General features: G+C 33.6%; 1 protein-coding gene across 1 annotated transcript in view; it reads left to right on the forward strand.

Moving 5' to 3' along the window:
* Positions 1–7,901: 7,901 nt before the first annotated feature.
* Positions 7,902–12,895, forward strand: part of IMPG1 (interphotoreceptor matrix proteoglycan 1) — a gene marked incomplete at both ends in the record, with an annotated part of 58,097 nt that continues 53,103 nt past the window's right edge. Inside the window, one exon of the mRNA XM_084283285.1 lies at positions 7,902–7,968. Within this exon, the coding sequence (XP_084139411.1) occupies positions 7,902–7,968 (67 nt within the window). The remainder of the gene's footprint in view (positions 7,969–12,895) is intronic.

The following is a 12,895-nucleotide window of genomic DNA, read 5'->3' on the forward strand; positions in this document are numbered from 1 at the left end:
TGAAAATGAAAAAGCAATATTTAAACATGAGAATGACTTCAAAATTACAACTTTCAGAAATAATAAAAATATACCTTACTTTTCACAGAAATTAGTCAAAACATTTTTTTTTCTCTTTGGAATGTACAATGAATAAGAGCTTATCTATTGTTTATTCTCCTTAAAGTTTACCAATAACAAAATATCAAAATGAGAATGGGCAGCTGAACAATACAAATGAGAATCGTAACATGGTTTGAAAGAACTAGTACAAACATCTCGTTGTCAGTAGCCTGCATCAGCTATGTTTCCAAAAGGATGGTCAGGCACTGGAATAGGCTCCCCAAGGCAGTGGTCATGGCACCAAGCCTTCCAGAGTTCAAGCAGTGTTTGGACAACGCTCTCAGACAGACGGTTTTGGGTGGTCCTGTGTGGAGACAGGAGCTGGACTCGATGATCTTTGAGTGTCCCATCCATCTCAGGATATTCTGCGATTCTCTGATTCTGATGTAGAAGGAGATGCAGAATTAGGCCCAGCTGCCACAGAGCCATTTGGAAAGAATGTAAAATGATACTACAACTTTATTGAACATTTTAAAACAAGGTGACTAATGATACAAGGAAAAAAAAATCTGCACAGACACAGAATGCATTATCTAAGCAATGACATGTATAATACTGTGAGCTGCATAGAGAAGAGAGAGAAATCCTTCAAAAACATAAAATAAGCTTATTTAGATGATAGGCTAGGACAGGTAAAGTCAATTTGCTTGGTGTATTACTGAAAGTAACTGAAGCAAAAAGACAAATAATACAGATAACAGCAGTGCTTAAGTTACTTAAATACTTCTCCAAAGCTTGCCAGGCATAGTTCAATGCAACCTCAAAACTACTTCCAGTTTCTTGCATTTTGTTAAGAAAATCTTGGAGTGAAGTTTGGATACTTACATTTGCTACAGTTAAACTTAGTTAATGACAGTTATCATCACATGTGTAGATCAGGAAGTTTTGGGGTATGGTCAGGACCAAAAAAGTCCTGCTGACTGTCAGAACAGGTCCAAACCTGTTCCTTGCTGGAAAGAAAGAAAAAAAAAAAAAAAAAAAGCAACACTCATCTGAAAAAGGAGAGTAAGAAATTGTTACCAGAGCATTTAAGCTTAGCACAGTATAGCTTCCACCAAAAAAATAAAAAAATAAATAAAAATAAATAAAAATAAATTGCATAGACATTGTTACACATTATATTTCTGGTTAGGTTTAAGTTTTTCTTCTCTCAACAGTTTAAGTGTCACACAACACTGGTGCACATACTAGCTTTTCTGTAAGACTGTTTCTTCAGGTAAATTTAAAAACTAAAATACTGATGAACTGGTGCAGCTGTTGTGCATGATGAGGAATAGCTGGGGAAAAAAAAAAAAAACTGAAAGAAAACAAAAGAACAGTGTTAGAGTGTTAGACTCAGCAGTAAAGTACCCAATTTCTCAGAGGAAAAACTAAGCTAGTATGGGGATTCAAGCACACCAAAGACTTCATATGTTCACTTCTTGCCTTCTTGTTCACTATTAAACATCTTCTTCAAATTGTCATAAAATGAAGTGGAGCTACCAGCTAATCATGTCTTTCTTGCTTCTGTTTAGACAATACATATTTTAGAAGACCACATCTCTGCTTCACATAGAGAAACACATTTGGTAATTTTAGTTTTTTATAACTGGTAACTGCAGTATTCAATTTAATTTGCTACACTGTCCAGGACTGTTTTGTGAGCAGTGAGTCCATCAACTAACTCTAGATTTAGCTAATAGCTAAAACAAGTATTCTTTCTAAGCAGCAAGAGGAAAACAATTTGGAAGAAACATGTTTCAGCTCAATACAACCCCCCATGATATAAACCTAAGCAGTTCCAGGAATAACAGAAAGTTGTGTATGGATATGCAAGTAACTACGTGTTAATCTGTCTGAGCGGATGTACTTTATCTCTACTGACTGGAAGCTAATGGTCAGCTTGCTGTGTCACTGCCAACTAGAAATAATAATAATAATAATAATAATAATAATAATAATAATAATAATAATAATAATAATAATAATAATAATAATAATAAATTTTAGATGTTTGTTGATAGCAAAGGAAGATCATGTAGCTAATAACATAAGCGTAATTTATCAGAGATCATCCTGAAACAGCTGACTGTAGTATTTTTCTCATAATTATGTTGAATTACTCAGTTAATACTATGCATTTTCCCATATCACATGAAACAGCACCTAAATTCATCAATCATTTTAACAGTGTACAGCATAAAAAGCTTTATAAGAAAGCACTGATGATGGTATCAAGCAGTTGTCAGGGATGTACCTGTAACTCTCATGAAAACGTATGCCCACAGCATTTATTCCCATTCTAAATAGTAAGAGGTGCTAGCACTACTTAACTGTGTCAGCAATGGCAAAACAGCAAAGCCTTTTAAAGACCCTATAGAATGTTAGGTATATCTTTTGATTACAGAAGAGGTATACTAATATGTTCCTGAAAGGAGACACACAGCTGTATTAATCCATCACCTGCTTCAGCTTTGTGTTCAGAATGGGTTTCCACAGAGTTTGCTGAGACTGCAGAGCAAAGTATCAGGCTCCTCACCTTGGAGGAGAAAGGTGTTTATCATAGGAAAGAGACCAGGCTGTTGCACCATTTAGTATGAGCAGGAGTTGTTATAACTCCTTGATGTTAAGCTTGATGTTAATGACAGTGTAGTGTTAGAGACAGCTCAGTGTCTATCAGTAGCCATGTTGGACCAGATCAATGGCCCAGTTAATCTTCTATCTCTTCTATCTACATTTATGGCCAATAGCAGATGGATTGGAAAGAACATAAGAAACAGGCAAGCATAAAATTTTCCAGTTCCTAGCTTGCCCTTGCAGTGTTTGATAGTGATTAATGGACTTTGTGCAAGAGACTGGAATGGGAACAGCATATGTATCCCATTTCATGATGACCATTCAAAAATTTCTTGAATTCCTTCTTATTTTTATATAAAGTAAATATTTCAAAAATACAAGTAAGCACTTTGGAAAATGTATTGTCCCGACAAGCTGCTGAGTCCAACAGAAAAGGCTCAGGAAGAAGGCAGAAATAAATACCAGAAAATTAATCTGGGAATTTTCCAGTTTTCATATTATGAGAAAAACTAAATAATGTAATAATCTTCTCTACCTCTCTGTCATCTCTCTTTCGGGCCAAAGACTTCTAGCCTATGTAACATTCACGTACATGGAAACCATTCTGCAGCTTAGTTATTCACATTCAGCATCAGGACACAGATCTGTGTCTTTTCGCTATTACTGAAATCAAAATTTTAATGATTCTGAACTATTCTGTACCACCAGCAAATTTTGTCATCACATTACTTGTCCCCCGCTTCCAGTTTAAAACCTAATGGTAACGCCTAGCTAATGAAATGCTTGCTTCTTTCCCTTAGTTCTCATTTTATAACAAGCTGTTAATACAGAATACTTTTTTCTTTTTTCTTTTTTTTTTTTATTCCATGACAATTTAGTTTTTTAAGGGTAGACAGCTTAAAAACTGTTGGATATCCAAAAACATTGTATCAACCAAATTATTCTTGCTATCATACTTACTTATTTTGTTATGAATTATATCAATTTGCCTAGTACTGAAGCTAGAATTGCTGAGATATTGTTCTCCAGGTAAGTACCAAAATCTTTCCAAAAACTCTTTCCTTTGGTATACAGGCTGTTTTAATGAGTCAGTTGCACAACCCAGAAACGCAGAAATTTAACCTCTGATTTTCTTTTGATTTCCTTGGATCACCGATATTTTTCTTGGCTATTTCTTACTATATAATTCACAGCTTTAATCAAAACTAAATTATTACTCCAATTTGGCATTTACTCAAACTAACAACTAACTTAATTTCCACAGCATTTGCTGCATTACTGACACCCCAATAGAAATGGAGGTAGGAATTTCAATGTATTATCCAGTGTTATCACTGTGTATGGCCACCAGCAAAGGGAGTTGTGTGACTCTCTTCCAGGATACACCGGCAAAGTTCAGTTTTGAGGGGACAATGAAGGAATTTCCAGATGAAATAGGTTTTAAAGAACCATTGATCTGAAAAGCAAGAGGACATTTGCAAGAAAAATATCTGGACACCAATAGGTTCTTTCAGACAGAAAATATCATTTCTTAGTGTCAAAATATCTTTCTTTTATGTGATCTTATTTGGTCTCTGCTACTAAGGAGAGACATGAGAAAGAGGAATTCTCTAAGAAATACAAAGGAAAACATTTAACAAAACATAAGATATTTTTTTTTTACCTTCCTGAGAGACATGGGTTTGTGTTGTTGTTTTGTTGTTGTTGTTGTTACTAGAATATCTGAAAAATAAAATAACAATTCAGCGCTTTTCTTTTTTTAATTTAAAAGAATACTTTTATTTGTGAAATATTTCATCAACATTTTAATTGCACGAGAAAGGGAAAAAAAATCTTTTTTAAATCTATTTTCTTGTTTGTTCCTGCAGATGCATTTCTAGCTCTCCAATTTCATCCCTTCCATTTGCAGATACAGGGTTTGAGAGACAAGGCTTGGTTTGGCCAAACTCAGTAGCAAAGAAGGGTGCAGAGGAACCCTTCTGAAGAACTGAGAAAACTGCATTTCCTCAGTTTTAATCAAAAGCCTACAAAAGTCTAGTGCATAGCAGTTGCAGGATACCAGTCTGGCTCCTGCAGAGGCAAAGAAAGACTTGGGATTATTTAAAAACTACTTCATAAGTACAGATCTACCCTTCTTTGTGGTGAGGCAAGTTTCTCAGGGAAATGCGTCATGGAAATTATAAGTAAAAAAATTTGCTTAACCAGAAGGAGAAATGACTCAGAACATCTAAAACTAGAACACAAACATAGATGATTTAGAGTGCTGTTTGGAAGAGAAAATCTGTCTTGTTTCCATTGGGCACTTGAGTTAGCTGGCACCCTGATTTCCATACCTAAGTAGGGTACCTAAAATTTAGCACTATACGTAACTACTTTTAGATCATCTTTATGTGGCAACATCTTGAACCTCAGTCTTGCCCACCATTTACATAAAACATCTTCAAAACAGGGTTCTCAATGGCCTAAATTGTTATTTTTTTTCAAACAAAGGAAACAGCTTTTGTTATATTTAAACAACATGTCAGCATATCATTTTAGATATGTGCAGTGATTCATTGAGTTGACCATTAACAGGTCTGATTTAAAACATTTACGAGCACTTATCTTGGATGAATGGATATTTTAGTATACAGTTTTGCCTTTCCCATGTCTTGGTAGTGTATTTGTAGTGCACTATTGAATTTCAGTTGATTTTTTTTAATTGCCTCTTTAAGAATATATAATTATTGTTGACAGCAAACCAAATAGAAGAAATGCTTCTAGATTAATTAACAGTGACCTATAATTAAACACTACAGCACTTAGAGATGGAGTGGTCCCTAGATAATATTGCTTTAGCTTTAATGAGTGTTTATCATTCTTGTTTGCTTCTGCTGTACCAGTTATCAAGGTTAGTTAAAAAAAAAAAAAATCTTAATTAAATGGAAATACATAGAAGGCACTTCCTTAACAAAAAACAGCTTGAAATATTCATCATTTAAGCAGCATCCCAATGTATGCAGACTCCCACCCTACAACTTTTAGTCAATGTTTATCCATGGAGCTTAATATTTTCCAAAAGTCATACCTTGACACTAAACAACACTGTGATATCTTCTAGTATTGTTCCTGCACATGTTTATTTTAAATTCTCTGAAAGATACAAAGCATGTTTTATAAATTTGTGTGTCTTCTCCTATATGAGAAGGGCTCACTCAACATTTTTAAATGAAAGGATTTCTGATTCTTGTTTCAGACTCCACTAACTCTGCATAGTAATTAAGTAAATCTCTTTATTGCACTTTTTAAAATTCAGTCCAATGCTTAAATTAGATTCCTAATGGAATTAAAGGATCACATTCCTATCAAATTCCATAGGGAGTTTTGTACCTAGGGTTCTCTGAAGAAATGGCTTGTGATTTCCAGAAATGCCAACCCTGCACTTTCAGAAGATGGTGCTAGAAGCAGTGGATTCCACTACCATAAGAAAAATTCCCTGTGCTTCCAAAAGTTGCAGATCCAGACCTGAATCAATCAACAATGAGATAATATGTTAGGGGAACTTCCATCTTTCAACTGTAACATGCTTATAAATGAGTGCTAAAGATTATGTGGATCATAGAGGTAGTCCGTATATGACTATACCACATACCACTTGATTATGATATATAAAATATGTAAAGTTGAATATTGGTACTGCTAAATAATGATCCTGCTTTAATACTCAAATTTTCTTTGGTATATATCCTGATCATCTCCACTGCTGGCTTTCATTGTGCTACTGACAAGGTCTTCCTAATTTGTTTTGTTAGAACAGTAAAACAATGTAAATGAAACAACATATATAAAGCATTACAGTGAGTACTGAAAATCAGAAAAAGATTGGGAAAATAAGAAAAAGCAGACCTTGTTGGTCTCAGCTCAGTCTCTTTATTAGCTGGTCCGAGTAGTTAAAATTAGGCTATCTCAGGAAGGGAGGGAGGTTGTCATTGTTTAAATCCTAAGTAAAAATAGAATACTGATTGGGTTCAAATGAAGGTTGTTCTTAAAACAACTTGAATTTACAGAGCTAGAAAACAGTTGCTGCCAGTCTAGATATTTCCTAATCTAAAATCCAGTTGCACAGAAATCTCTGAGTGAGACAGACATTTACAAATATCCTCCTGGTAGTCTTTTAGGTTTGTTGAAACACTATAAAACATTCTTGAAAACAAAAAGTATGGCACTTTTACACATTCCAAATATGTAACAGGAACAGTTATTTGGGAAACTGAAACAGAGCTGTTTGAAAACTGTATTCACCCACTGCCAGTTCTTGGCCCAGTTATAGCTGTGTGCTTGAAACATCATTTCCCACCATGTTGTGTTTTTTTTTGTTTTTTTTTTATTCTCCTTCCATGCACCACCTTCCCTCCCCCACAACCAATTTGGAATCAACTTGTGCCAGCCCTGAACACTGCTGCAATTTACTGCTGAGTCACATCATTCCCCTGCTGTCATAGAACATCATCATCAGTTCTATTATAGAAATATCACAACAGCAACCTTTTGGTATGAGGACGGAGAGGGGCTTCCAGGTCAAATGTAGTGGGTAAGCAGAATATAGTATGTTCTTTCAGAGAAAGCTCTCTTCCTTTTCAATGGAATTTCCCTGTTTTTTGTGATCACAGGTTTGGAAATAGCGCAATCATCTTTCCCCATGATTTCACCTCTGCTCACTTGCTGTACCTCTGGAATGCCCAAATGATCAGTGTTTGAAGGCAATGGGCACTAGAAGAGACTTCCGTTGTTTATCGTGATAGTGCTGAAGTCTACCGGGGTTGACAGATGCTGCTCCAGAAGGTTAATAAGATGAAGAAAGCTCTTCCAGCTGGACCGTAAGAGGGATTATGTCTGAGCAGCAGATAAAAAGATTATTCCCGAAACAGACACTGCTTTTTTTTAAGACGTTGTCACTCTTGTCTTACCACTCCAGTCCCCCAGGCTAGAAGTGTTTGCGTTGGAGGTGTTTGTCCAGCTCTTGAATTCTGGCACCTGTTCCACTCTTCACCTACTTGCAATTCAAAGCAGCCCACATCTGAGGACACCTGAAGAAATAACAAAGAAAAAAAAAAAAAAAAGAAAAAAAAAAAAACAGGGAATATATTCGGAGATTTTAATTGTTAAAAAAAATAATAATAATAATTAATAATCTTCTACTTGACCTCAACATTCTTATTTCCTGCATGATTATTCTTGAAAACTGTGAATGATTGATAGACAGCATGCATTTGAAAACTGGATTAATATTTTTGGTCATTTGCCTTGCTCTCCAAGTTCAGGAAAGCAGAGGTAAGTTCATATATAAAAGGATTATACTAATTAACTTTAATAGGTTGGGGGAAAAAAAATTGAAAGATCGGGTCATTTTGTGATTATCAAATTATTTGTTTGGAATTTGGTGTCTTGACAATTCAGATAGAGACAGCAGAGTTGGTGAGACAGATATGAAGTTGAAAATGGAAATGTTGACAATATTTCTCATGTGTGTTCCCTTGGCTTTACATTTTCTGTAAGAGATGCATTTTAGTTTCCATTCACCTGCATATGCCCTTTTATGGAAATATATATATATAACTTCAAAAATAATTATATGAAAGGAACAAAACAGCTGAAAGAACATCTAAGGAAGAACATTCTAAGAACATGTTCTTAGAACATTCTAAGGAAGTGTTGACATTGTTAAAGGTTGCCTGATATCTTTGAAATTAAGAGAAAGTGAATTATATTTTTATATTTACCAGCTATTATCAGAAACAACTTCAAAAACTTTTAGAAATACAGATTTTGGAGGAATACAAAAAAGTGCCAAATAAAAAGAAACAGCAATGCTAAGAAGGTTTATACACAGAACAGAACGAGCAGGAAAATATAAATATTACAATAGGAAAATGAAGAGGAAATATCTGCTAACATAAGTACATATTCAGAAAAGCTAAAATAGAAAAAAAGCACCCTATAATTATAATAACATGACAAAATATATTCCTTTAGTGATGCAGAGTATGATTTTTAAATGCATTCCAATAAACAGGTCTCAATGAAAATAAAATAAAGTAGTAATATGTGAAATTATTTGCAAGTAAACAGAAATACTGACAACTTTGGTGTACTTAGTACTACAGCTAGCTATTGTTCCCTTTAAAAACATCACAAAGTTCACAGCAATTTTAAAGTTTCTTCAACAACAGAAGACAAAAAATGGTGGTGTGATTTTTTCCCTGTTTGGTTCCATATGCAATTTAGATGTTTGGGGAAGGTGTTTCTTTTGTGGTGAGATTTCTTATTAACTTTTCTGTCTATGCTTTGATATTAAAAAAAAAAAAAAAAAAAAAAAAAAAGAATTAAAGTCAATATAACAAATGCTTTATGCTTTGCCCACATGAATGACCTCCTATTTTCCATCAAGTGCAAGCATATTAATTAAATGCAAAGAATATAAAATAATAAAAGAGAAGTCTTCCCAACAGTATTGAAATAGATATGGTGTGAAACAGTCTACTGTCAATAAGAATTGGAAAGTTTTATTTCCACTTCACTTGTTTTTGAGTCTTGTTCTTCTGTGTACAGATTTGCTTTAAAAAATAATTCCGTTCATGTATCTCATTGATATTATGTAAATCTTCTCCTGTGGACAATTACAGTACTGAAAACATGCTTGGGAAAAACTAATGCATTAGCTAACACTAGATTTATATTCTGTTTTTCTTTGATTTTACCTTTTAACTTCATGTAAATAGTGTTATTTAATCATTAATGATAGTTTGGAAATATGGCAAAAATGAGAGAATGAATGATAGTTCATCTCTGACAAGGAAAATAAGGTTTATCAAAATACACAAATTGCATATTCTCTGATGGAAAAAGATTAAGTAAATTTCATGTAATTAATGCATGGTTGATTATATCATTACAGTCTGTATTTATAGTTATGAAATGAGAAAGTAATAATGTGAAAAGTGGAGACACAGTTACACCCATCATAAATTGTACTTGTATGTTACAATGCATTTCCCATAAAAAGATAGTCACAAAATTATAGGAGAGTATCTTGACAAAGAGGAATACAGAACTGTATATTATCCCCCTCAGAGATGCAGTAATTGGAAAATCTCAGTACTTGAAAAATCTACCAACATTCAGAAAGCAATGCTGAATAATACACTACATATAGTATCTTGAAATAGGGAGAAAATGATTTAACTGTGAGCTAAAAGTCTTTTTTATATCTTGTATTTTTCTCCTTTCAAATATAACAAGCAACTCAGCTGCCATTTTAATATATATCAAAGCTTTTATAGTAGTCTTTTAATTTTCTAATTTTTGATGGCTTTCAATGGAAAAATTATTTTTTCTATATATGTATGTGAATGATAATTGGAAAAATTTCTTCCCAGCAGTTTTTTTAAATACATTTGGTATACACAAATACATAATAACTGCTTTTTATTGTTATATAATTATGCTATATATAATATTTTTAAACTGTGTTGTTATCTCAAATACACATACAAATCTCAAAGGACTTAATATTTATCTTAAGATAGTTCTTCATCAGAGCAGAAATGCATCCAGAACTGCTATTTTATGACTGAGAATTAGGGTCAGATAGTTAGAGAATATATTTTGAAAAGTACACATGCTCTCCCAGTAGTCTGAATACTTATATTAATCACTTATTAAAGATCCTAACATAGATGATTCGAGGCTTTTAGGACTATTCTAGTTTAAAGTACATTTCAACTATGACAAACTAGGAAATAAAAGATTAAGAAATAAAATACTCCAATCTTAAAATAAGAATAAAAAGAATAAAAATATCCAAATAATTTTTTATTTTATTTTTCATTATGAACAAAACTATCTGAAGCTCAAATTCTTGTTTTACTCACATCTGTGTTTTAGGGTGAACAAAAATGGGGCTTACTCAGAAACGTCTTTTGATTCTTCCTTCCTAAACCATGTTTTAGGATTAAGACCCATCTCTTAGGCATTTGGATGCTGTCCAGGAGCACCTCCAATCCCACAGATAACAAACAAGGAACTGTAGCGTGCAACATAAAGACTTCAGAGATGGAGTGTTTATCTTTGACCATGGCTAGTGCCAAACTCCAGGAAATGACCTCAGGACTTGAACTCTTCGTCACTGTCCTGACAGAAACTGTTTCTAATAATGGGAAGAGAAAGTGAGGAGGACAAAATCTGTGTGATGGCAAAATACATATATATATAATCAATATGACAGTAATTTTTAACTGCTGAATTGTAAAACATTGAACATTCACACTAACCAGCAAACTACACACAAGCTTTGAACTCCCCAAACTATACACTGATGCTGAGTACATCCTAGCATTTGACAGTAAGAATGTAAAGGAGAGAGAGAACATTTGAGTGCTTAGTGTTAGTTTTTAATCAGCAAGCAAATATACTCTATCTACTCAGTCATTCTTTAGGACACAAAGGCTTTCTGTGTGCTCTATGAAATCATTTTAATTCATTCTGACTTACCACTTCCCTCTCGACTGTTCTAATTTGACAATAACTGTTGCAGATCTTCATTACTATAGTTGTCCTCAAAAAAAGGGTTAAGCAAATCTGTGCCAGACAGAGAACAAAGTCAAAGAATATATATCTTCAAAGAAAGAACAAAAGAGAATGCATTAGCTTTGTGCACTAAGATTATTCTCTACTTTCACTCATAAAACAAGGATTACCAAACTAAAGCTAGCTGTCCTGGTTGTGCTTATAAATAAATGAAAAGTAAAATACTGTTTGTTTAAACAAATGCAAAACTGTTAGCTATTTCCTGACCAAGAGACAAACTTGGATAAAAATACTAAAGTATCAACATGGAATCTTAAAGATTAATTACAGTTCTCCTCACATCCATTCTACAGTAATTAGGGAAAAATATGTGACACTATATGTGACTGAACATATAGCTGGGAGAAGGGGGGTGGTCTCAGAAAACAACTGTGGACAAGACAAACATTCTTAATAATAAAATATTTTCTCTCTTTACAAACTTTTAAAAAATATATTATTAAAATATATTGTAAAAATATAATTATATTAAATTATAATTATATTAACTTATAAAATATAATAAAATAAAATATAAAATTATAAAAATATGAAGAATAAAATATAAATTATATTAAAATATATTTTAATAATGCAAACTTTTTAAAATATATTTTTTAATATGTTACAGCAAAGTTACTTTACTTGGGGTCTTAACCTGTTGGATTATTGTTTGGGGGATTCTACGTTTCTCAGCTAACAGGGGTGTCCTAGTAGCTTCAGCAGTACACTAGGTGATATGGCCTGTATTCATCAGATGTAGCAAACCTTGTTTTCTTCCCAGAGGGAAAAATATATTTTCCCCTTTACTTTTGTACTCCTGTCCTATTCACAGTTCCTTTGGGTTTGAAATGAGACGTTTACTCCTTCCCTATCATTCTTCCATTTTTATCAGAAATTAAGTGCACTATCCTGCATATTTTATGCATTTTGCACTTAGCAAGCACTACTGCATTTCAAAGAATTCCTTCCCTGTAGGAACATGTGATATTGAACAACACATATCCTAAAAAGAAATATCTATCTAGCTATCTGTCTGTCTATCTGCTTGTATGTCCATATAGATGTAGGTTATAAAAGTGTGGAGAAGGGCCTTGGTACTATATTACTGGCATATTACTTGGTACTACTATACTGGGATTTAGTCACTATCAACTTCTATTTACTGGACTATCAACTTCTATTTACTTCTATTTACTTCAGAATAGTAGCATATCCAGGAATCACAGAATTAACAATCACCTGGAAGTACCCCAGCACCTGCTACAGAGTAGGCGTTTATATACCCTTATGTAATTGTAGCATGCCTTATCATGGTACGCAAGAATACCACCTGTTTTAACCTTGTTACCTGACAGAGCAACATCATCATTCTCACATGACAAAGCATGAGGACCTGAGGTGTAACATAGAAACTGAAGTCCTGACCTGTATGAGGTACTAGTCATAAAACACAACTGCAGTTTAGCAAGCTGAGTCTTGAAGCAACTGTCTAATCACACAGACATCTGCAAGTCAGTAGGACCCCAATTATTTCTAAAAATTGGGAGCCTGCATAGCTAATCACACTTAGGCTACCATGTTTATCTTTTCTGTAGTGAGGTTCTTTCTCTAAAATACCTCGTTTGGTGCA

This window comes from Netta rufina, assembly GCF_964035555.1.
Source record: "Netta rufina genome assembly, chromosome: 3".
NCBI lineage: Eukaryota > Metazoa > Chordata > Aves > Anseriformes > Anatidae > Netta > Netta rufina.